Source organism: Opisthorchis viverrini, assembly GCF_000715545.1.
Source record: "Opisthorchis viverrini unplaced genomic scaffold opera_v5_518, whole genome shotgun sequence".
NCBI classification, from domain to species: domain Eukaryota; kingdom Metazoa; phylum Platyhelminthes; class Trematoda; order Opisthorchiida; family Opisthorchiidae; genus Opisthorchis; species Opisthorchis viverrini.
In genome coordinates, this window is record NW_008752182.1 from 143,588 (window position 1) to 170,894 (window position 27,307).

General features: G+C 47.1%; 1 protein-coding gene across 1 annotated transcript; it reads right to left on the reverse strand.

The window, feature by feature from the left end:
* On the reverse strand, positions 1-27,050 carry T265_15462 (hypothetical protein; the record flags this gene model as incomplete). The annotated part of the gene is made up of 7 exons (XM_009178241.1): positions 1-30; positions 2,499-2,630; positions 6,436-6,574; positions 9,856-10,016; positions 13,858-13,993; positions 15,390-15,526; positions 26,996-27,050. Coding segments are annotated over 7 exons (789 nt in total), but the record flags the coding sequence as incomplete, so codon positions are not given.
* Between the last annotated feature and the right edge of the window lie 257 nt (positions 27,051-27,307).

Here is a 27,307-nt window from a genome sequence, read left to right on the forward strand (position 1 = left end):
AACAACGTCGGTAAAGGTTGATGAAAACAACTAAAATGATGCAATAAAGGACATAAAAAGGTATAAGAATTCTAGTCGGACTACATGATCAGCGAAGAGAACCGAAAGGAAAGAGAAGAGCGAAGCAAAGAGAAAACTACGCGGTGGGGTCGTCGGATCAGAACGGTGGCGGTGGGTTTCACGGAGAACTGTGGATCTGCGCTCCCTGGTTGAATGCCCATAAAGTAAGGAGTGGGTCGGTTGGGCGCTGGGGGAGTTTACAACAATGTTATAAGCACAAAAGGTAGGAATATCAGTGATTGATGTGCTAGCCACAGAAACCGACAGTCGAAGAGTTCATGTGTTCGCATCGATTAGTTTACTTTTCCGCTGAATGGGAAACAAGAAAATGAGCATGAACGATGAGTGACGAACAAACGGAAGCTGTTACAAAAGGTAGTATAGTTTCGTCGCTGAGGGAATAAGCCATACAATGAAGCAAGGTGGTGTATCGACTACCAGTTGGGGCTCTTCGCTAGCGGGACTCAAGTTAGGTGATGACGGGGGCTAGCTAGAACCTTGTGAAGAGTTGTGCAATCCGAACGAACGAGGTATAAATCTGGTAGTGTTAACACTAGTGTAAATGGGCTTTAAATTGGTGTCCACGCCTTGCCCTTATTTTGACCAAAACCTACCTGCTTTCTCACCAGGATTGCCCATGCTGATGTTCAGAGGTCGTGAGATCACATGAGCTCACGTGATCCCCTCAGAATGAGCTCTAGCCTGGAACAGTGCACTACGACACTAGAAATCGAACAATCCAGCAAGACCAAACCATGCCCAGGTAGTCCTGTACGCGTCGAGTATCATAGTATGCAGCACACTACAATGTCATAGAGGCCTAGACAGGTAAATATGAAAGTATGACCTACAAATTCGATACCTGTTGGTATCAACTGAGTGAAATGTGAAAAAAAATCGATTATATGAGGTATAGAAATTGTGGTCAGTCATCATCATCGACAGCATGACATCAGTGTTCAACACCGATGCTTCACTGCCGTACAACTATGATTTATTTGAAAGCCTCATTGTAAAGAAAACAGTAAAGGTGGACGGTGAAGGCACTTGATGCCAGCTTACTACAATCATTCCGAGGTGCCTATATCTCCAGACACTCACTCAGGCAATCTGGATCGCCGCCGACATCGGTTGGCAGCCACATCTTGTATTATCTCCAACCAGGTACGGTGAGGATCACGCGGTCCCTATCCAGGAAATTGTGGCCAGTGTGACCAATGATGTGACATGACTGCGTAAAGCAGGTGGTAGCATGCATCGACCGGTAGTTACTTTCACTAGTGACTACTGGTAATGGCTGTCAAAGCCACCCTGAAATTCGCTTAGAGGAACAAGAGATCAAAGGAAACTGGAGACGATTTTGCATGGAGAGTGAGTAGCAGGTCCAACCAGCCCGACACGTGAGTCCAAATCACGTCGAATCAGCTCCATACATGAAACAAATCTCACTGCCGTTCGACCGGGAAGAATATATCAGAACAAACACTGTCAAATGGGCGAAACGTAGACACGGAAGTCGGAGTTGGATCCCTTAGCACCCGTGCAGGAGCGTCTCGAAGTATATGCAGTGCGCCAATATTGAAACCGAATCAAAACGTGCCGATCCTGTAAGGTGTCAAAAGTCATGCATCCAAAGAGTACATAACAGGTGAGACTTAGCTTGCAAGATATAAGAGATAGAAAGGATGTTTTTGACAACCCCTTCATATGTAGCGTTTTGTTTCGCTGAAGTATTGTACGCATGATGATGATGATAACTAATGCACTACGTGAATTCGCCTTCCAGGATGGGGACCACGTGATCCTCATTGCACCTGGTTGGAGACACTACAAGATATGGCTGCCAACCGATGTCAGTGGCGTTCTTGTTGTCAGTTTCTGTCCAGATCGCCTGAGTGAGTGTTTGGAGGTATAGGCACCCCGAAATGATTGTGGTAAGCTAGCACTAAGTCCCTTCCCCGTCCACCTTTATTCTTTTCTTTACGATAAGGCTTTCAAATAAATCATGGTTGTACGGCAGTGAAGCATCGGTGTTGAACACTGATGTCATGCTGTCGATGATGGTGACGTGAATTCGTGAAATCACGATTATGATCCCTAGGATGGGAGTCTAACGAAATTTGGTAAGAATTATGTTGACTACCTGTGAGCAGATTTCGAATCCTCTGTGGAACATTCACTTCGTTCAGCAAAACCTGAAAGCCCTGTCGCGAACGACCGGTGTAGAGCAACTACTTGGAAATTGTTGGGATCAGTGGAACAAAAAAAAACACATCTGTGACAAATCGCCTCTGTAGCACCACATGCCGGTTCTAGCTATCATTCGTCTTGCTTAAGTGGGCAAAACAGAGAACCAAGGACAAGGAACGATTGCGCAACCACTGTTTACCTCAGTCAAGTCCGGCTCTCAAACAACATGAGTACGACAACTGACTTACCTTTAATAAGAGGGCAATTTTCTTCAGCCTTGCGACGTTTGGCTTGGTGACGTTCGTACACCACAATCGTAATGAGAAGCACCAATAACTCCAAAGCTATTCCGACGGCCGGCCAGATAAACGCACTTTTACCTGTTGGGCGAAGCAAATCAATGCAGTCAGGTAGTGACCAAGGATGAGAAGTGCAGAACAAATGAACACCATCAAAGCCGACATATTTTCGAACGGGCTATTGTGCGCACAAACACCCTGGTTTTCAAAAAAAAACCAACCCCGGTAAATGCTGCATGGATTCCACCAAAGTTATGAAAAATATACAATGCACCCTCCCTACAAATGGGAGCTTTCCCTTGAAAGAAAAAATCTATCCAGGTACTGTGAACTTTCTTACCGCATTGATGGGTATGATATGAACAAACCAAAGTTAGGTCCCATCGGTTGCCCAGATGAACAGTTTGACAAATGCACATTCCGCGAAAAGGAGTGGTTCAAGAGCTTGCATGCACTTTGGCGAATCATACGACATAAGTTGAAATGTTGGCCCGACAGTGGTTTGACCCGGCGCTGTTCTGGTCAATGATGGAGAATACACTCCCCTAAAAAATATTCGTGGACTGCGTCGCTCAAATACAACTCAATTGAGTGAGTGAGTTAACTCACCTGTTGTAGTCCAGTTCATCGGAAGGCCACGCTATCATAAAATTTGTATCCATTGCTCAAATACGAGCTGTAAACTGTTTGGACCAAATACGGAGTACCACTATTCTACAAATATACGGTTTTCAAAGTTGCTCAATTGTAAAAGCGGTAACGCCGCAGCTCAGTTCTCAGTTTGGAGCCTCCACGCTGGTGTTTTCGGCACAAGGACCACCAAAGGTGCAAAATGTGTGCTAAACGCCCAAAACCAGGTCTAAAACATACGTAGGGGGAGTCGCACTCGAAGTGGATGAGGTGACAACATTCTAGAAATTCCGATACCTGCTGGACGTGCCATTGGTAAGCAGGCACAAGCAAGCAACCAGGTCTTCTGGCCAAGCGAAAGTGACTCAAGCTTCTTGGCCGTAAAAGTGCACAACTGCGAGCAGGATTCCGCCTAACATCAATACAGTATAGTTGGAGAATAAAGCATCCACGGAACCGTGGTTTGCCACGAGTACGCATCGCCCTCGTAAAGTTAGACAACACGACAGTCATCTACCGTTGGCTGCTCATCTCTATAAAACGTACTTCAGACTGCAAATCGAATTGGTCTCTCAGAGGAACGTTTTGCGGAGCACAAATCACAAATCATCACATCGGAGAATGGTCCTTTTCTTCAGTGAGACGGAGAGATATCCCTACAAGCGCACTGCTTCAGGAAACCACCTGAACGCCGAGATTTCCTCAAGGAAGGTAAGGATGACTAGCATCTCCGTACTAGCAATTATCATCATTGACGCAATATACTACTAACAAGTATAGGGGCGAGATGGACCAAGTGGTTAGTGCACGAATTTACTGACCGGAAGGTCCGTGGTTCGAACCCGACCTCTGCCTCTCGACCTCCCCTGTCTAGGCTTGGGTAACCTGGCAGTACCCCAGCGCTCGTGCTTCCTTCGTGCGGCATGGCAGCTAGGCACCGAACGGGTGCTACAACTGAACGATTCAACTTTTTTTGATCAAACATCATCAAACGACTATGATGGGAGGGGGCAATATGCCAAGGGTGGTATATAAAAAAGGCTCTCCCTATCACTATACCACCCCCGGGAACGGCTAGTTCAACAGAAGGTGGGATAGCAACTACCAAGGGACAGTGGAATGGTTCGGAAACGGAGGAAAATGTGTAACAACTTCTACAGTGAGGAGATTCCGCGAAGTACGAATACACCTTAGCATAATGATAAATAGATTGAGTGGAGAGTCCTTCAGCTGTAACATTCTTTACGTGCATAACTGCCATGTCACCAGAAGGAAGCGTGGGGGCTGAGATACTGCCAGGTTGCCCAAGCCTAGACAGGAGAGGTCGAGATGCAGAGATCGGGATTGAGGCACGAACCTTCCGGTCAGTAAATTCGCGCTCTAACCACAATTTTTTCATTGATGTCAAATTTAGGGTTTTAATTGAGATTTCCTCCACCATATGAAGTCAACCAATGCAAAAAACCCAATGAGCACTGGACATCTGTGTTACACCCTTGTTGAGAGTCACCAACAGTAGGCGTCCGAACGAATCTCTAGGGTGGCACCAACCCGCGACCTCTCGGTTAGCAGTGGAACACTGTAAGGTCAGGTCGTCAATGGCTGATGATCCAGAAAGAGTATAGCTCCGTTTGTCATTAGATTAAAAAATTCACACCACGTGGTCGAAAGTTGTACGGTTCCTCGAGTGACAACTGCTCAGAAGGAAGGTTCACGCAGCCTGTGAATTATTCGTTCGTTCAGTGTGACACTCAACCAAGGATAAACTTCATTGATATTGACAGATTAAGCGTATCTGATGAGATCTAGATTTAGGGGAGTAGTCAATAACCCCAATGAATTGTGATCACTCCCATCTGGTGTATTTTGGCGTCGCGTTCAACTGCATGTACTGTTAACCCACAGTGGACCGTATATCTCTTTCAGTACCTATTGAAGAAGCTACGCTTGCCGAAACCCGTCTAAACTATCCATACAAACACTGTGGAGATATTATGATTTCAGGTTGAACGGATATAGACTAGAATTCGTGGCTGAGTGGAGATCCAGGAAAGAAAACAGCTAATGTATTACTCGTTTTAAATTCAACGACAATCTCCTTTTAGTCGTCCCAGTGCTGTTTTTACTCTGAACAAATCACAGGTAGTAGAAACCCAGTGTTTTGACACAAGAACGAGGGATGAAATACGAAATCTCATCAAAAACAGTCCATTTATAACAGTTCTCTCGGTCTCTGAGTGGTTAGTGTTCCAGTTCAAGAAATGGATCGTAGTCACTCAAAAACAGGAGGGATACGGAAAAGGTCAGGTAGTTTTGCTGAGAAACAACGATTATTTTGGGCATGAGTAGAAAATGTGACCTACACAAGAAGTTGAAGTGAGAATCACGCCAAATAGGTGATTGAAATATTAGTAATAATAATAATAATAATAATAATAATAATAATAATCGTTCAGCTGTAGCGCCCTTTCGGTGCCTAACTGCCATGCCACCCGAAGGTTGCACGAGGGCTGGGATACTGCCAGGTCTCCCAAGGCTAGACAAGGGAAATCGAGAGGCAGAGGTCGGGTGCGAACCGCGGACCTTCCGGTCAGCAAATTCGCGCTCTAACCACTTGAGCTATCAAATAGTGCACTTCGGGGAACACGTCACCGTGTAATGGAGCACCACTACTGATGAGCCGTTCGGGCTACTTAATGGCTAGAACGGTGCTGTGGCAAGTACCAGAAGATTAGGCCTCAGAAAAAATCAAATAGTAAGTGTGACAGTAGACATTGCTGGGTAACCGGGGGATTCTTCAACCCCGCCACATCGAACCTCATCCTGCAAGCAAACTCAATCTACGACGAGAAGGCTGAAAGCGCCGTCGTACAGCTGCTTCCTGGCTAGAGATCATCATCAGTGACTGTGTAAGGAAACTTTAGATCAATGAGAAATCCGCAAACTCCCGAGTATAAATCCGAACGTTTCATAACTGAGCAATCGGTGGCTGAAAAATTTGTGCTGAAGCGGGATATAATCATGTAGTTCAGGTCATGTGATTCGATACTGCCCCCCTGTTCGAGTGACGATGTAGCAGATTTCCGAGTACCTGATAAATGCCAAATTCCAGTCTGTTCATAGCACAGAAATTGTTGAAACTTATATCCCCCAATGAAAAAGGACTTGGGGTGATTATCATATGGGACAGTACTGGAGGTAGAATAAGAAACCTACTGAGAGATTGTAAGCCCAAAGAAACAGATCGTGACCTCACCTTTGATACGAACATCAAAAAGCTGAGTGTCTGAACCACGAGGTGACCTCGCAGTGCACAAGTAGGGTCCGCTGACGTGCGTTGCATCCTGCCATTCCATGACTGCATTTTGCACACCGTCCTTGGCTGTGAAAGTGGCCTGCGAGAAGAAACGGTATGAAAGAATTGGGCGTACAATGAAAATCCAAAATAATTAATTCAGATATCGACCGACACGCTTGACCTGAAGCGAACAGCCGATAATTTACGTTTAGCTCTACCGAGATTTTTCTATTCACCGTACGGATGAACAGCACTAATATTGACAGAGCAAAGTTCAACAACGGGAGGGTAGTGTTGGCAATTTTATGCGAGCGGGTCACTTAAGACCATCAGTAACAAAACAAGAGATTTTCCCATAACGACTAATCACAAATCGATAATGATGATAGACGTGCTCGAGAAAGTGCATGTCATGCGGAATCGAAAATATGCGCGACCATAAGATTCATCATGCACTTCTTAAACTAAACACACAAGCATCATCGTCAGCTATAGGAACTGTGTGCTTGTACAGCGGTTATGGCTGCCACAGTTTCGTTCACCGATAATTTGGGGAGATAGGGTAGGTATAACTGCGCAAAGAAACGGTAGATGATTGATGCGTAAATACAGACTTGTCAGTGGACTTTTAATTAGGGAGACTAGAAGGGGAGCTATGCATCGGAAGCAATAGCTTAGATGCGCGACTGGGCCATGTGTGACAGTGTGTCCAAGCATTGATGTGGCCCGTCTCGGGGTATCTATCCAAGGAGACAGCAATGGCCAGCAAGCTGAGTTCGCTGGTAATGGCTTTCATACTTCGCTGCCACGTCAGTGATTGACCTCCCCTGGCTCGCTCCCACCCTTCACGTGGTTGTGCGAAAAGAACCCTTCGAGGAAGTCAGCTGACTGGCAAATGAGGCCCAAGGCGAGTTAATTATTCCGAAAACTATGTGACGATTTCAGCATTGCTAATCCGCTGTTCCCACCAGACCCGGACAATGCTCCGAGGGCATCGATGGTCAAACACTGAAAAACTTCTGACAACCTCGGCGAGTAGCGGTCAGGTTTCCAACGCATATAGTAATATGCATCGCACCGCAGTTTTGTAAAGTCCACCCTTGACGGTTAAGCTGATGTCATGCCTACGCCACACGTGACGCAGGTTTACGAAGGCGGCTTTGGTCTTTTCACTCCGGTTGGAAATATCATCAATCGTGAGACCAGCGGGACTGATACAGATGCCTAGGTAAACACATTCGTCTACTACCTAAATCGGTTCATCCGCAAGCATGAGACTAGGGTTCGAGCCCACCCAGTCTTGCAGTAGCACTTTACACTTTGCAGGTGTGAAGCGCATGCCGAACCTCGAGGCAGAATTATTTAGATTATCTAATATTGTTTGCATTACCAAGGGATCAGATCCAAGAGGAGCTATGTCGTCTGCGAGCGGAGGCCCAGGGAGCACTTCGACCCCACAGGCATTAGAGCCTGGTAGTGAGACTTCCATGATCGTATCACTGACGAAGTTGAAGAGGAAAGGTGAGAGAGGTCAGCCCTGTCGGACACCACTGGATGTGGTGAACTCAGGAGAGTGCTTCCCGTAGACCTTTACACGGCCGCGGGATTCAGCGTACAGCGCCCTAATGAGGGTCAACAAGTTATGGGGGACACCTTTGCTCCACAGACACTGCCATAGTGCTTGGCGGTCCACGAAGTCAAAGGCAGCTTTCAGATCAAGAAACATAACTATTGTTGGCTGTTGGAAGCAGTGTCGCTGTTCCAGAATCTGTCGGGGGGTGAAGATATGATCGATGCAACCTCTTGCAGGACGGAACCCAACTTGGTTTTAGCGGATCCGTCACTCCCTGTGTTCAGCCAACCTTCGAAGGATAAGGCCAGAGAGCACCTTCGATGCCACAGCTAACAGCCTGATGTCACGGTGGTTTTTACATTGCACCCGCGTACCCTTTTTGAAGATAGGGATAACTGTCGACATGCCCCATTCTCCGGGCACTCTCTTCGTCCCATATAGCACCAATAAGCTTTGTCAGAAGGGTCACCAGGGAGTGTTCACCTTTGAAGAGGGCTGGATGTAGACCGTCCGGTCCTGATGCCTTCTCACGTTTCAGTACGGCTATTTCGTACCTTATTTCTTATTCCGAAGGGTGATCAAGGTTTACATTCCATTCGGTCGTATGCATTATCTCCACAGGCTGTGTTCCAGGAGGCCAGCTGAACTGCTCTTCGAAGTGTTCGGCCAATCTTTCCGGTCAACGTTTTTGCGAGTGAATTAATGAGCCATATTTTTAACTTGTCGTTTCGCTGACCGTTGCTTTCCTGGGGCTGTAACACCCTAGCTGCCTAGCTGCCATGCCACCCGAAGGAAGCACAAGGGCTGGGATACTGCCAGGTAGCCCAAGCCTAGACAGGGAAAGTGGAGAAGCAGAGGTCTGGTTTGAATCACGGACCTTCCGTCCAGTAAATTCGCGCTCTATGCACTTGAGCCATCAACCCGAAAGGCTGAATCGAAATGACATTGACCTGAGCACCGACCTCATTGCACTGTTTCAGATGCATCTGAAGTCAGAATGGAAAGAGATCAAGCAGGGATATCCCGTTGGTAGTATGAGAAAATTCGAGAATTTTTAATAGAGATCTTATCCTATAAGTCAAGCCAGTCTACAACAAAAGACCAAGAAGCACTGTAGAGTTGAGTCATCTTTGTTATTACGAACCATCAGCAGTGCATATCTCACGAAACTCCTGCGCGAGTATCAAACCCGCGACTTCCTGATTGGTAGTTGGAACGCTTAACCGATCGGACACGAGCAGCCACTCGTGTTCAAACCACCAGTCGGGAGGTGGCGGACTCGATACTCCCAGGAGTTTCGTGAGATCCACAGCAAGGACGAACCAGATGCTTCTCAGCTTTTCAGCGTAGGTTGACTTCACTTGTGGGACCAAGTCTCCAAGAAGTAAGTGGTATTCTGCAGAGTTTAGTTCCTGAAGGTCTGTCAACAGTAAGCCCATTCTTAAGAAATACGTAGTCGGTAGAACTGTTCGGCTACGATCCAAAAAACCGGAAGACAGTGTCCCTGCTAGCAAAACATCGCATATTTACATATATCATGACGAATTTGAGAGCGAGTCAGTAAGAGACAGACGATCAAACGAAAAACCAGTGACAGTGTAAAGAATAGTACAAGGACAAAATTGACAGCGTTTAACGTGAATACCAGTTGAAGTTGTGATCCTGAAGGAATTCGATTACGCAAAGAATTAGGCCATGCGTTAGGCCAAGCGCTGTTCCGTAGCAAAAAACGGCATGTATGTTTATAACATAAAGTTCTTCCACTGAAGACACAGAACGGAAATTTCAAGAAAAATCGGGCTCACATTTACTACTGGAACCAACTGACTGCCTTGTTCCGATACAAGCACTCGTTTCCACATAACTTCCGACGGAAGTGGGTACGATTCCAGTTCACACTCGACGGTCAACGATTCACCTTCATTCGCCCGAACGGCTCCCAAACGAGTACGGATAATTGGCGGGGCTTTTGATCGGAAATAGAGAACACATCTTAACGCCTGAGGAGAATGAGTTTCATTCATTAACGACTCCAAGAACAAGTAAAACACAGACATTGTGACAGCATCGAATATACGTCACAAAATAGGAGAGCCTCGGAGTTCAAGTATACTCCGAAAAAATGGTAAATCTAAGAAACCACGTGGCAAGGAGGATTTTGAGTACCTTCCCACATTATCCACAGAGGTTCCACCGTCTAGCCACTTGGCGCCTTATAAGGCATGCCACTTGAAAGCACTCGGCTCGGTTTCTCACTTTCTGTACTATGGGACCAAGAAGTTTAGGCCAAAGCGTGCAGTGAATAGCTAACGCAAATGCGATCAGGTGTTATCCCATTTTTTGTACTCGCATCCGTGTTAAGTCGAGATCTGCATTGCTACTCAATCTAGACCTGTTGCTATGACAGGAGAATGGCTGCAATCAGACCGGCCAATGGAACAGGCGATAATGCACAAGTTGTAATCCACAGTGATGTGGCTGAGGGGTCACAAGAAATCAAAGGCAAGCCACACTGCGACATTGAATAAAACTAAAACAGTGCAGGAATCGTTTGATTTTCGATGACATCTATGGGTATCATCTGTCCGTCCAGCGGGTATTGGGAAATGAGCTGAGGCAATACCGTTATTACAGAAGGGGGCTCGGACTAGCGTTTATCTCTTCCAAAGAATCTATGATGTAGGTTTAAAAAACTGCCAAAGTTTAAGGAAGGGCACGGAAAAGAGCTGGACATGACGGCATCCCGGAGAGGAAATGAATTTGTCTTTCTGTATAGCGTCTTGGGGGATAGTGAACTGTTTCACCGGCAATCTTTCCAGGTGGCCTTTTTTCGAAACATATATTCCTCCAGACCTGTATTGCTCTGCCATACAGATAACCTACGGGATTCCGCTTGAGCTGCAAAGGGATAATCTGCGAAAACGTATCTACTCATCTCTCCATGTTTGTCTGCGATACATGGAATACAGTCGATCAACTGCATGCTCTGTGGATAAATTTGGTAAAATCGGGCGTGTGACGTGAACACAAAGACATTCATGTTTGCTTTCATCTCGAAAGCCTTTCGATTTTACACCGAGATGTCATTATGACCATCAGAAAGCACGGAGATCGGTGCTGACACGTGTTTCACTGCCGTACAACCACATGGTTTATTTATTTACTTATTTATTCATTCATTTATTTATTTGAAGCCTAAAAGTGGAGAGGGAAAAGACTGGAAAGGGAAGGAACCTGGTGCTATCTTACGCAAGTGTTCTGAGGTGACCACACCTCCAAAGGCCAGGTCAAACAATCTGGAAAGAAACTAACAAAAGGGGCCCCACTGACACCATGATATGGGCTTCGTTAGTTGGGGGACTGGGGAGGAGAGAGGCGTACCCCGAAGGTAACAGTTTAAATCCGTCAAGGACGCAACAGTGTTAAGTTTGACACGCGATGTCCAGATCACGCAGGAAACAGCTAGGTGTGCACTGACAAAAATGATGCAGATAACTGTGTCAAGTTTCAAGGGGTTTAGCTTCCAGCCTCTGGTGAGTCATTGCAACATCATTCACTATGAGGACGCAGGGGATGCGTGTGCAGTACAATGAATTCAGTAGAACGCGAACTTTATGAAGCAGCTATCAACTTGCCTTCAATGAAGCATACCGCCACGTGTTCTTGTTTATCTTCGGTGTGAACGGTAAGTGTCCAATTCCCAGTTACACGGGCAGCTAATAACGAAAAGGCAACGGATGAATAGGGGTGCAAGTATTTTGGCACACATCACAGAAAAGTGAAGTATACAAAAACGATCACCTGTTTTGGCCAGTTTTTGGCAAGAAAACAGCACAGAGTACATAAAATCCCCAGAGAATCATTTAGCTGCAAGTGAGATTCCACTTCCACCACTAGAACAGAGGAGTTCTTACGCGAAACGGTCCATCTGCAGACCGAAGCATCTGCCCCGGTTCACCAAACTGTCAACCGAAATGGACAACTATCCGTCTGTTGACTAGCAGTCAAATTTCAAGTTTCAACAAAAGAAACAACAAGTGAACGGAGGGTGACAGCACCCTAAATTAAATCAACAGCTGTGTCAGGAGTAATGCTTTCAAGGTGTTTGAGAATGTTCTAAACGAATGAACGCAAGTTTGCCCACAGCGCACGTTAAAATCTGATAGGCTATTGATACCCAACCAATTAGAGCTAGCGTTGACACTGGTTAATCCTGAAGGCTACGCTGACTGACTACTGCGACCGCATGGCCTCGAAAAGAAACTAAAAATCGACGTTGGTGAACCACCCTTTCGGTTCCTAACCGCCATGCCACCCGAAGGAAGCACGAGGGCTGGGATACTTCCAACTTGCCCAAGCCTAGACAGGAGAAGTCGAGAGGCGGAGGTCGGGTTCGAACCACGAAACTTCCGGTGAGCAAATTCGCGCTCTAGCCACTTGAGCCAACTCGCCCGTTTTAGCACGCTTTGCATGTGGTATCTAGTAAACTTGAGTAAACCCGAGTAAACTTGAGGTCCACCGCCTTGCCTTCAAAATGAGAAAATTCACGCGACTTCTTCAATAAGGGCTTACAGTTATTCTTCACGCCCGACAGTGTGTACTCTTGGACTGTAGTAGTGCAAGCCACGGCAGATCCGGCACGCGCTTCAAACGGTTGTCCTACCCTGGTTGTTGGCTGTTTGTTCACCATGCTGCCCGTCTAAGCATTTCTATTTAAGGTCACACTATCGCAAAATATTGCAGAATATTACTAGTTGTAGCGGAATAGTAAGTCTATATGGTATGAAGTAAAACTGAGCTGACTGAAGGCTAGCAACAGGTTTTGTGTGCTTGACCGTCATCATCATCCTCATCGACAGCATGACATCAGTGTTCAACACCGATGCTTCACTGCCATACAACCATGATTTATTTGAAAGCCTTATTGTAAAGAAAAAAATAAAGGTGGACGGGGAAGGGACTTAGTGCTTGACTGTCGACCCTGCATACACCAGTACAGAGAAAGCACCGCATTCTACCCGGCGCAAACTGATTGTGGTTCACCAATTGCGCGCAGGCATCCGGTGGCGGGAAAAACTTTGGCAGAAATGGAGAATCTTTGGGGAAATTGTGGCGAAAGAGCTGAAGGATAGTGTAGAGGAAGATGGTATCCGGTACAGATACTCGCACTATACAACTGAGCCGACAGAACCAGGAAACTGATCCATCCGTTTTCCACACCTGACTACAGTAGTTCTACAGGGGAACATCCTGATCTTAGAGTTGACTGGATAACAAGACGCCATACAAGATCGGATTGGAGAGACTTGGTGTAGTCTCTAAGGAATCGGGGCGCGTTAACCGGTTTGAGCGTTGTTGTGGACTACAATTTCCTGAACGTTCTCTAGATATCGTGAACCCGAGCCTGGATAGCCGCTTGATAGCCTGATGAGTTTAGCCAAACCAGAAAGGCCAATGAACGTGCGAATCAGCTGATCTATTGAACACTGACGCGCACAGGCGTGCCGTGAGCAGCCGAAAATGGATTGTCCATAAAGCTCACGTAGACAGTTCTAGGCGGGTCAAAAATGATACTGAAAATAGAACTCATCTGTCAACGACAATTGAAGAACAACCAAGTGAATCTGTGCCAATGAAAACGGTTATTCCATTGGCAGTTGTGTAGTCTAGTTACGTTCGAAGCTGAATCTCCTAATATGCGCTTACTTATTAGTCATTTACTCATAAAAGATTTCCTTTAGTGCCTCATGACAGCAGTCCAAATATGGAGTGTGGTTAAATAAGCAAATCAGAAAACCATTGCTTACTCGGAAGCGGTATATGCAACTCCACAAGAAACACGGGTCCTCGACGTTCGACTTTGTACCAAACTTCGTGACCATCGCCATTGCCTTCCTCCACTTTGACGGTTTGTCCATTGTGTGCCCAAGTGACATAGTCGACCTGGAGGAAAAAAATAACAGCTGGCATCAGCTGATAAACATCTGTGTTTCTTAACCTGCTTAGTTCATCCTGGTCTATGGCTCCATGGAATTGCCCCTGGCAAAAATGCATATTAGGCAAATTGTTCAGTGTTTAAAAATAGCTAATAGTCTTACAGACGTAACACCTTTTCGGCGCCATTTCATCCGCGGGAAGTGCGAGGGCTGAGTTACTGCCAGGTTGCCCAGGAACAGTCGAGATGCCTGGGTCGGACACCAGTGTACATAGCAATTTCACCGGGCGAAACTGTCTGGTGTTTCGAACACCCTCAAATATTCTGCACAGTACCAGAGCCAGTAAAGAGGAGGCCATGAAAGATCACGCAACGCGAGAAGCTATCATAATTCTCATGAGTGACTTGAGGACACCAATATAACGGCAGCAAATAGTGGTGCTTAAGGATGGGATAAGTGTTCTAGTGAAGAGTGGAAGGAAAGGGGAGGTGTCAAGGGTGTGGCAGAGGGAGTCGTATGACGCTGCGGAGACCAACTACATCTCGGAACAGCAACCGGATAAACGCATCTGAGCATCGTACCACATCCCATTCGTGGGACTGACCCAAGATTCTTGGTGAACCTCACCCAACCTCAGTCCAGCAGACGACAGACAAACTTTGGCTACGCTGTCCGACTAGGAAGTGGCAGCATATCCACCACTAAGACCGGTTATCTACACAAATCGTTTTATTTATTTGGCTTTTACACCAAGAGTTCCACACCGAAAGGAGTGTTCGGGGGCCAGCCGTCCCTAATAACCGAACAGCACATCATTTGGACGGATGTGTCACGTGCAGGACACGGGCTAGATGAAGACATGCCCTGATTGGTCAGAATGCCAGTCAATCCGAGTCAAGCACCTTTGACTCGACGCTTCTCACGGACATTCTGGCACGACCTTGTGGAACACTCTGTGACTACCCTATAAATACAGTCGTAATGATTTTCCTTTGTCTCCATAAAGGGCTGTGTAGAGCTACCGTCCCTTTTAATATACCATAGTGGGCGGAGNGCAAGGAAGCCAAGGGACCGATGCAGAGTTGCACGACCGTACATCAAGACACAACTAGAAGGAAAACCGCCACTCGAAAAATTGGCACCTCCAAATCAGGTTTTTCCAAATTTGCTTTTTCACATAAACAGAGAGCACCGTGTGCGGAATTAGACAACCAAGTACGAATGAAAATGGTGTTAACGGGAGTCTAAATTCAATCCCCCATTTACAACGAACTCCAAAAATACGAAAGCGGTGGTGGGCTGTCGAAGTGTTCCAACCAACCCTGTGGAAGACTGAAATGTTGACGTAATCCTACCTTATGCATCGAGTGCCAACTTTCCATGATTAAATATGCATTACTTACCTCGGGGCTGTTAGATCTAACCTCGTAGGACACTTGAGCCGGCACCGAGCGATTGACTAACAATTTGTCGAACTTGATTCCCTTTTGCTCAACTGGCTGGATATACACGCTCAATTGACCATTGCTGCGGCAAATAGCTGGACGAAAAAACAGAGCGAAAGATTGCAGTTACTATCCGGGGTACGGTAACCTAAGCAATGTCTGGAGCCTTTTTAAACTTTTCAAAAAAACTGACGTATACGAAAGTTATACGTAGGATACAATACCACAATCGGCCTTATCGTCGGTCCGTGAAATTTCGTGGAAAGTGGAAAAAAACAAGAAAAATTTTAAAACGTGAGCTCTCGTCGGGAAATACATAAGGCGTCTATTTTTCCAGCAAAAATCGCGGAAATGATAAGTCGTATATGATTATCGAAACAATATGTAGCTACCTGACATTCTGCGAAGAAACAGCTCAAACCCAAATCGATTGCATGAGGTTTGACTCAACAGGTGACAGATATCACACATCACAAACCAGGCTTTGTTAGGTCCCTAATAATTGGCCGTTCGTCACCTGCCATTGGCTTGATTATAGACCTTAGTCTTGTTACTAAGTGGCATCCCCACCTACCTGTCAGGAAGGCCCACTTGCTTGCATTCTAACTCATGGAAGAGTAATAGTGCCTGGTTGACTATGCAGAAGGCGCTCTGTTTTCAGTACACAAGGAATACATGCATGCGAGTAAATAAACCACGCAATTAGCTGGTTCGTGATAATCGTCCCAGAGTTCTGTTAAATTCTTGCCATCAAAAACTCTTCATATACCTGATGCACACGATAAAAACTTGTGCGATATCAAGGCTTGAGAAATAGTGGATCGACATCGTCTGTTGTGGTTAGCATTTATGGTAATATCGCAATCTCTCGAGGAAACCAGTTTCGGCTCGTTCCTTGAAGTTTAGGACGATGGACAGTTTGTCCTAACTCGGATGCGTTATTCTCCAGAAGAGACGAGAAATTTTCTTCAACCCCACTGACCCAATATGCAACGAGGTGTTTTGCTTTCTCCAATATTCCCAAGATTACCCTGTGTGCAATACGTGGAATATGGACGAGACCAGTTATTAGCTATCCCTCCTACTGTCGTCTTGAATTGCTGGGCAAGTTGCTCCATTCGAGGTGATCAGCCCGAAAGCCGTATACATGTTTGTTTTCATCCGATAGATTACTGCTGTTTGAGGATTGCTGCGGGTGGTTAGAAGCAGATCCGTAGCAAAACAGTGGCTATTTTGTTACCAGTGAACATTAGGTCGGAGCTGATTAACAGCCATGATGCTGTCTTATTGCCTGTAACTCGTAATTCAAGTTACGCAATTACTGAATGTCACAAGTAGTTGTTACGATAGTAGAGAGTAGGTGAGGTGCGTAAATCCTTAAAACGAGCTAGAACAGTTTTCCAGTGGAAATTGGATTTAGAGCGAACAAAACACAACCTTGTCGGCCTTATCTTATTCACACACGCGTGACGCTCCCACACAGAAGGGTCCCTTGACTGTATATCTACCGCAACAATTGAGGGAAATTGTCTGAGGTTCAACGAGAAGGTATGATGCAAAATAGATGGATTTTGCTTTGACCAGCCACAACAATCAGGCTAGTGATATAAAGTAAAGTCGCTTATCAGATTTGTCATTCATTCTCATGGGGAATCTGACAACTGCTGAGCAGAAAATACTCCTAGTAAAGATGTGATCACACCCTACAAAGCTCAGACAAGAATCTCCTGGAGGATAGTGAGAACCTTTCCGTACGATGCGATGCTGTGGTGCTACTGTCCTGGAGGAATCCCGCATGCAGACCTAGACCGCGCCACCTAATCTGCATTCAAGGAACTCACAGGATATAAGGAAAAGGTTACGGGGCTGGCGATAAATCTATAACGAAAGCGATCCCGTCAAAATAAACCAGAGATATCCAGGTTGAATCCCCTTTGCGTGAAATTCCTCTTACGTTATGCTGGTAGGAACCCATTGCAAGCAACAAAAGAACGAAAAAGAGGCATACCGCGACCGCCAAAGAACTCGACGAACCCAAAGACAGTTGTGCCACAAAAGGTCATAATGCGACCAGATACATACACACTACTACGGAAATCAAAGGTTCAACCAGCGATGCTACCCCCAGAAGACGTTTACCTTCGGCTAAAAAAATCCACCTGAACAAGGCGAGAGGGCCGGGTAGGATACGGTCGCCACCTGAGCTACCGACATTCTCCTCTATAGAAAATGGTTGTTGGTGTTAAAGCACACATCTCGAAAATCTCCGTTCCACTTTATCAGTCTTCAGTCTTGGAATTATCGGGCTCGAGATAGCTCCGTGGTTAAGGCGAGACCTTACTGATCAGAAGGTTTGTAGTTCGAACCCGACCTCGGCATCTTGATTGCTCCTGTCTAGGCTTGGGCAACCCAGCATAATTTCAGCCCCGGTTCATCCTTTGGGTTGTATTGCAGATAGTTACAGGTGAACGATTGTTATGTTATTAAGTGTGTTGCCGACGGATTGCAAGTTGCTGAAATAAATCCCATACCCGAAACCTGTCAACCTGGTGACCCGCAGAAATTTTGTCGAATCTCATGATCTCCCACTTTGTTGAAAGTCCTACAGAGACTAGTTCTTGGCATCACAAAACCTTCATTGAGTGCATTCAAGGATATAGATCATCTGACACAAGACAGGCGTAGACCTGGTACGGATACGATGACCTGTCTCTATCACTAAATTTAGAAGTCAGGACAGAGTAATTCCGGGCTTTTTCACGGCAGTACGTTCGGTTCGATCGATCGAAAACATCCGTTGCACGAATATTTCAAAACGAACATCGAAAAAAACATTCCGTTCCACTTAAACAACTACTTTACTGGCCGGAAGCTCATATGGGCAGAAATTCATCGAAGACTCTGGCCAACGGATTTGGTGTGTCGCAAGAAGCTGTAATGTCACCGTTTTCATTCCCCTCTCAAAACGGGCTCTTTTAAACTTGATGAACAGCACACTCTGATAAAATATGCCGGTATTGAGGCCGACGGAACATGTTCCACACCGCTGGACACCCACCTGTTTGAGTAGGATATTAAGGCCGCACGTCAGTGGAAACACGATATCCCGCTACAGCTTAACCCACCAAGACGGAGAGTTTGTGTACACATTTAGGTAGCGTAGACATTTTCACATCCACTTTGTTCCCAAATAGTATCAACGATCACCCACTATCTACCTAATTATAGAAAATATCTAAGTGCAATGGCCTCCACCGAAATGGGACATCATAAATATGCTTATGGAGTATTCCTTAGAATCTGAAGACTGAGTTACTTCATAAGATAACGTCCTTCCCCAAATATGCTAAACCTCCCCCCAAAGAAACTGGGTCTTACCATGGTACGACGGTTTGTGTGCCTCCGTGACCCACTGAACTATGCTGGGTGGTGTCCATGCGATACTCAGAGATTCCCTCAAACCAGGTTGGTCAATGGTTAGAGGTCTGAAAAAGCAGTCTCCTGGCCCTCCAGGTTGAGGAACGGAACATGTGTGGCGACTCTTTCTATAAAAATGGTATTGCACTCGCACTTCTCACCAAACACCGAGGCCTTGCGGTTACGCTTTTGAGCCGAAGGCTTTGGTTGAAGACCCCACTTGTCAAGGTCTTGGAACGCTGGCAGTTATCTCAACCCAGATACAACCATGAACCTTGCAGTCAAGAAATTATTTGATGCTACATTGGCCATCACGTGATGTTACCAGCCGCGTTGCCTTACTTGCTGCATATAACAGTGTGGATAAGCGAAAACATGCTACTGCTGACGCATGTCGTCTTACACTTTCAAGTATCCCTTTTCTACCCCACCCTGCCCACGTTTGAATACCATATCCGAAGGTCCCGACACTGGAACTGACCGCATTGTTCAACGTGTATCACACTTAGCTGCAGCATCTGTATCTGGATTCCCTCTACATTGATATATGCTGCCTGTCGAAAGCACTTTAATTGAACTGACCGCCTTCTCGCTCTATTCCAGGTTCCGGCTGCGCACCTTTGGTGATGCAGCAGCCTCTGCAACTAGATAAGCCGGTTGTTGTCATGAGCGGCCGAGCAGAAGCGTCACCATTTGAATGGATACCGATTGATAGTCACCGCCGCGTGGTTCGCTAGGCAAAGTCTGTGAGGGCATCTCGAGAAAGTGCGGGTCATCGCAACCTGTTCATTGTCTGCTTAGGCCCAAACGGAGTGTAGTTCCGAATCAGCCAGACAATTTCTATGACACACGAAGTGTTCGTTTAAAACGGGCTAAAAACGTAGGCACCGTTGTGGCCGCTGTTGACACGAATTCCTAGGTGGGTAGACGAAGTGCTGCTGAGGCCAAATTGGGTGGCCGTCTTGGGTTGAATCGGATAGGAGACGCACGGACAACGGAAATCGTCTAATTCAAATGCGTTCCCTTGCAGTACCGATTTCCCGAAAAGCGAGAATCGCTTTACCGCGTGGTCATCATCATGATCATCGTCAGCTGTAGGAACCGCGTACTTGCCACAGCTTCATTCACCGATGATTTGGGGAGGTGGGGTAGGTAGCTGCGCAATGGAGGCGGGAGCTGGTAAATTGGTGTGTAAAAACAGCACTGTCAGTGGGATGTTATTTGGGTGGGTTGGGAAGAGAGCTATGCATTGAAGGCAATAGCTTGGATGCATGAGCGCCATTGTGGGCGTGACTGGGCCATGTCTGACAATCTCTATTTGTAGTTCGTTTTAGGGTCCCCGTCCAGGAATATGGCAATGACCACAGCAGCTGAGCTTGCTGGCAACAGTTTATATACTTCGCTACCAAATCATTGTTTGACCACCTCTGACTCGTTCCTACCCTTCACGTGGTTGTGCGAAAAGAACCCTTCGAGGAAGTCGGTCGACTGGCATACGCAGCACGTGGCCAAACCAGCACAAACTATGAAGTGTGATCAGTCCATCGATCGAGGGTGAGTTAGTTCTTCCGAATGCCATTCGATGTACTTCACCATAGCTGATCCGGTGTTCCCACCAGACCCTGGCAATGCTCCAAAGACATTGATGGTCAAATACTGAGAGTATTCTGACGTTCTCGGCGCACAGCGACCAGGTTTATGACACGTATCTCAATCGACCCATCCGCGAGTATGAGGTTGGGTTCCGAGTCCACCCAATCTCATCATCATCATTGTCAGCTGTAAGAACCGCGTACTCGTCGTACAGTGGTTGTAGCTGCCGCAGTTTCGTTCACCGATGATTGGGGGGGGAGTAGCTGCGCATTGCACGCGCGAGCTGGTAAATTGGTGCATAAATCCAGCACTGTCAGTGGGCTGTCAAGTGGGGGGTTGGAAAAGGAGTTATGCATTGAAAGCAACAGCTTTGATGCACAAGCGCCATTGATGGCCCGACTGGGCCATGTCTGATAATGTCTCTAGCCATTGATGTGGCCCGTCTCGGGGTCCCCATCCAGGAAGACGGCAGTGACCAGCGCAGTTGAGTTTGCTGGTAATGGCTTTCACACTTCGCTGCCAAGTCATTGTTTGGCCGCCTCTGGCTCCCTTCCACCCTTCACATGGTTGGGCGAAAAGAGCCCTTCGAGGAAGTCGGTCGACTGGCATACGCAGGACGTGGCCAAACCAGCGCAACCTGTGCAGCGTGATCAGTTCATCTATCGAGGGTGAGTTATTTCGCCCAATCTTCCAGTATCACATTACACTTTGCAGTTGTGAAGCACATGCCAAACGGAGGCAGAATTATTTAGATTATTTAATAGTTTGCATCACCACGGGGTCAGATCCAAGAAGAGCTGTGTCTGCATACTCGATAACTGTGAGCGGTTGCCCCTGGATCACTTCGACTCCATAGACATTAGGGGCTGGTAGTGAGTCTTCCACGATTGTAGCAATCACGAACTTGAAGAGGAAAGGTGGGGACAACCCTGTCTGACATCACTTGATGTGGTGAACTCAGAAGATAAACCTTCACATGTCCACGGGAGTTGGCGTACAGCGCCCTAAGGAGGGCCAAGAATTTATGGAGACACCTTTGCTCCACAGACACTGCCATAGTGCCTGACGGTCTAGAGTCAAAGACAGAAAGAAAGAAAGAAAGCCTTCAGCTGTAGCACCCTTTCGGTGCCTAGCTGCCATGACACCCGAAGGAAGCACGAGGGCTGGGATACTGCCAGGTTGCCCAAGCCTAGACAGGGGAAGTCGAGTGGCGGAGGTCGGATTCGAACCACGAACCTTCCGGTCAGTAAATTCGCGCTCTAACCATTTGGGCCATCTCGCCCAAAGACAGCTTTCAGATCAACAAACAAAACCGCTGTTGGTTGCCGGAAGCAGTGTCGGTGTTCCAAAATCTGTCGGGAGGTGATTATTTGATCCTCTGTAGAACGGAGCCCAGCTTAGTTTTCACGGATCTGCCTCTCCCCGTGTCCAGAAGGATGTCAGAGGGTACATTGGATGCTACAGCTAGTAGGCTGATGCCACGGTGGCCTTCACATAGCGTCCGCGTACCCTTTTTGAAGATAGGGATAACCGTCGACATGCCCCATTCTGCACGCACTTTCTCCTCGTCCCATATAGCACCAATAAGCTTTGTCAGAAGGGTCAGCAGGGGGTTTTCGCCTTCTTTGAAAAGGGCTGGATACGGACCGTCCGGTCCTGGGGCCTTCTCACGTTTCAGTACGGCTATTTCGCACCTTATTTATTCTTCCAAAGGGCGATCAAGGTTTACATTCCATTCGCCCGTATGCATTATCTCCACAGGCTGTGTCGCACGAGGCCAGCTGAACAGCTTTTCGAAGTGCTCGGTCCATCTTTCCAGTTCACGTTTTTGCGAGTGAATTAACGAGCCATTTTTTTCACTTCTCATTGCTTTCCTAGGCCCAGTCGATCGTAGCAGTTGATATAGAGCACAGCTGTTTCCCGAAGCAAAGGACTTCTGCATCTCTCGAGCTTTCGATGTCCACCGGAGCTCTCGGTTTTTCCTTAGACTCTTCAATATTTGGCGTTTGAGGGATCTGCGCGCGTCATCCATAATAATAATGATAATAATAATAATAATAATAATAATAATAATAATAATCGTTCAGCTGTAGCACCCTTTTGATGCCTAACTGCCATGCCACCCGAAGGTTGCACGAGGGCTGGGATACTGCCAGGTTGCCCGAACCTAGACGGGGTATAGCTTTCCTGGCATCAATCATGCTTAGCGATCTCGACGACATCCAGTGGTCTTGTAGTCGAATAGGAGAAGTCAGACAAACAGCACTGAACGCCATTAACATACCTCCTTTCACATTTTGCCACGCTTCATTCACATGCTCATTGCCACTACAGTATTGGTTTACTGTGGAGAGTTGTTGGGCCAGCTCAGATCTATACTGTTGAGCTATGATAGTTCTTCGAGGACAGTGTATTGGCATGGTTCTTGCTGACTTGCGAGGGCCTGGAGGGAAACAAACTATCAGGCGTGATCGAAATCGAGTTGTGGCTCTAAACCGGGGGCTGCTGACCGCGTAGTACAACTGGGTCCATGGTTGATTTGCAGTTGGTGACCGCAAGGCTACGCGGTGCAAACGTTTATGTCGAAAGTTCGTACTTCCCGGAAACAGTTTGTGATCAGCACACAACTGAATGAGTCGATCTCCGTTGTCTGTGCGCCGGGCATCGACGCTTAGTCGACCGCCCAAATGTGATTCCAAAGAGATCAGACGACCTACTTGAGCACTCAAATCGTCTGCAAGGATCACAATGTCAGTGCCTTTTAATTGACGAATGAGCTTGGATAGCTCTGGATGGAAAGAATCCTCCTCAAAAGAATTACAGTCCGTTGGGGTATGAGCCGATGATACAAACAAGCACCGCTTTCTATGCCGAGAGCACTGAGTTTGATTGGGTTGGATAACCGGACGACACAAAGACAACTGTTCACGGGGATCCAATCCAGCAAAGCGCGTTCAGCTATGGAGTGGAGTGCAACTCCCACGCCATATACTCCACGAGTCATCGCTTCCGGGTAACCGGAAACACAGAGTTTTGAGATGCATAACCACGCTTGGGTCTTGTATGCGTGTTTCGGAGACACAGCATACATCAATTTCAAGGGAGTATAAGGTTCCAGCAAGCATCGCCTGTTTGCCAACTTGACATAAATCGTTCAGATGTAACACCCTTCCGGTGTCTAGCTACCATACCACCCGAAGCAAGCATGAGGACCGAAATACTGCCAGGTTACCCAAGCCCAGACAGGGGAAGTAGAGAGGTAGAGGTCAGGTTCGAACCACGAACCTTCCGGTCAGTAAATTCTCGTTCTAACCACGCGAGCCGTCTTGCCAATTTGACATAGAGTACGGACGTTAAAAGCTTCTATATAGAGATGCTCTCGTGGATTTAAAAGGGTGTTCTTTTGTTTATTGTTAATAGCCACCGAGGAACGTCAGGGAACTGACAGTCAAATGACCCAGCGACGTTCGCTTGTGTGGTGGGAAGGGGTTGGAGAGGGACAACGGTGGACGCTGAACTGCGCGGGTAAATGATACTTCCCGATTGCCCATGCCGAGAAAGGGGGCTTCGTTGAGGTGCCTCACCCTGAGCCTTTGACTCAAAGGTCTGACACACGAGGGAGCGGAGAGTAGGGTTTTATTTAGGGACCCGGCTCGGAACCGATGACTCAACATCTGAACTGTTGTTCTGCTGCGGGGGGGGGGGGTCGGCCTAACCCAAGGTATCAGTGAATAAGGCATCAACGTTTCATTACTGATGCGGCTGCGCACAGCAGGTGCCTTTTGAGCAGCACCGGACTCTTTGGTTTTAAAAATATTTCGACCGTATTGGATAATGTCACGGTCGAACGCTGGGCAATCGGAGTGTGCGGTTTTTGGGGCCGACCTTTTCTAACCCGTCCTTCCTCTGGGGAAGACAGCATCGCTGCTCCCATAAATATGGATATAGTGGTCGTCTGGGGAAAACAACTTGCTGCCTTCACACTCCCATTGCAGAAGGCAGTACGACCTTACCACCAGACCGCCTCGTAACACGATTACTTGTAGTACGGGGTCTCGATGCTCTTGGTCTGAATGCTCCCCTTTGGCCTTTCTGTGGAACGAAATTCCAGCCAGTGTAGACCGCGGGATCATTGCATCACTGAAGCCCGACCACCACATCAAGGCGGTAGCTTTACGTCGGGTGACCGCGTGGTGCCCACCAAAGAAACCAATCCCGAATCCAAATAGATAACATCACTATCACTTGCCGGTCTACACAAAACGCGCACACCTCCCTCAGTTACCGAGAAGCTAATGGACCCATAAATCAAACTAAGTATCATCATCGCCATCACTGATGCTTCGCTCCGGTACAACTGTGATTTGCTTGAAAGCCTTATTGTGAAGGAAATAAAAACGTATACCAGGAATGGAGTTAATGCTGGCTTAATACCATCACTCTGAGGTGCATACGCCTCCAGACACTCATTCAGACAAACTGGATAGGTAATGACAACAAGCACGCCACTGACAACGATTAGAAGCCATATGTTGCAGCGTCTCCAACCAGGCGCAGTGGAGATCTCGCGGTCCACATCCTGGAAGTCGAGTAGCACCAACATCACCCGGACTTTTCGTGATACTTTTTGTGCCCCCATCTGCCAGGTCATGAGTCGGCCACATCTTTGCTTCCGCTACTCTGAATTGGGCACGGAAAACAGCACTCTTTAAAAAACGATGGTTTGGCATGGTAATACATGGCGTGACCAACGCGGTTCCTGGTGCTGGAAGTCCCCGTTGCACAACGGAAAGCTCGCTTTTTAAATGACTCTTTGCGGATTCTCCTACACAAAAACGAACGAACGAAACCTTCAGAACCGGTTCCTCGAACGCTTGCTGGACAGTCGGATGTCGAATATTAATGGGCACTGTGAACAGATCCCCGCAGTACTACTCAGAGCTGGAACTCCCTTTTGCGGAACAACCCGGTCAACTTCATCCAAACAGTGAATTCCTGATAGGACCGTGGTTGCCCCGGGGGCCAAGCGACAGACTCCTCCCGACCGCAACCCAAACCGGCCCCCAGGCAAAACTGAGTGTTCTTGTAGACTGCGAAGCTTGGTGGACCCACGTCCACAGGCTGTTCCACCTAATTATTTTGACTGGTCCTCGAAAGCCTCTAGACAACGATAACACTAGAAATCAGGATGGCCCTCTGATATCCAGCGCAGAAGAACCTTTGGACCGACGGGTACAATGCTTCGAAAAACAATTCAGTTGGCCACCTGCTACCTCCAGTCCGGAGTACCGGTCTTTAACTGATAGACGAACTATGAACATGGACCCCCCACTCTCAGCCGCAGACGTGTCCGAGTGTAACTTTCAACTCAAGCGCGTCATGCTTCTGCCCCTGACGACCTTCCACCTGCTCTCTTCAAGGATGGAGGTGGATTCTGTTAGGACGGCCAGGTCCTGATGAACAATTCTCTCTGTTATAGCCAAATGAGCCGGGGCGCTCTTTCTTCCATAAGCTCATCTGCAATATAGTCCATCTTTGATCTTTTGTGTCGTACGCTTTCCTGGATGGGCTCTCCGTGACCTCTCCTGCGCTCGGCTGGAGACTGCAAAAAACAGCAGCTGAGTGATGTCAGGGGCGTTCGCGTTGCCAGTTTCTCCATAGATTGTCCGACTGAGCTCTCGGAGGTGTAGGCACCTCACAATGCATGACATAGGCCAGTAGCAGGCCCCTCCCTCACCCACGCTAGAGTAACTGAGCGCTCGTGCAGCTGTGAGGCATCTGTGTCAACACTGATATTGCTGTCTCTGATGATGGTACTGACGATGAGGTGGAGGCGGACCGTCGGTTGCAGAATTTCATAAAAGGAGGATTCAGCTGAGACTTAGTTGAGTCTCTCGTTAGAAAAGAATTCGTTCGCCAACGTGTATTATGTGAAATCTGGAAACCACGGCGCAGTAAGAAATTTGGGTAGCATACCCTAAGAGTGTATAGGCACTAAGCAAACCTTAGTGGTGGACGGATAAACCGGAAGAAAGCTAACACATCTGACCTTTCATCAAATAGCAGTCACAGGCCCCGTTTTTCGGTTGGTTTGCGATTAAATATTGTTCCGTTGATCTGGGTGAGCCTAGACAAAATATCCGTTATACACTAGGGTCGGACTCTTCCTGATTCGTCCAAAGAATAGACAACGCTTAGAAAATTATTAGCCAGGATTCTATGCTTGAAGCGGTCATATGTTGTTGTTCTTCCACTCGGGTTAAATAGATGCCCATGCAGCTCCCAAAAAAGTTAAATCGTCTACCCAGACAAAGAGAGCACCAATGCGTTATTTCAGAGTGCCACAAGCACCGCAAAATTACATTCTCCAGCCGCCTCAGCAAGATGGTCAAGATGGTCATTAAGATGGTCTCGTAGATGGTCAATATTCTATGGGAGCACAACGCACGTCCACTTTCTACCCCATAAAAAAGGACATGTGGTTGCGAGTTTTAGGTTATACCATTGACTCGCCAGTCAATTAGTGAAATACTCCATAAAAATTAAAAGCTCACCATCAGCATGTGCGTAATGCCAGATTAGAGGTAACAGAAACCCCACCAGGAACATTGCTCGGTGAAATTCGGATTCCCCGCCCTTAAAGTCCAAATCATTCAGTTCAGGAATTTTAGTGATTACGGGTTTGACAACTTTACGGTTTTCCTAGGTTTCGTAGGTTTTTCGGAACGAGCGAGCCCTGTTTGTTTATATCATTTTAATCCACGGTTTCTAGCCAAAACTCTGCCAGTGTCAAAAGTCCTTAACTTATTCGGGTTGAAAGGTGATTGCGAGGGAAGTGACACTGATGTTTCCGGTGCCACTGATTT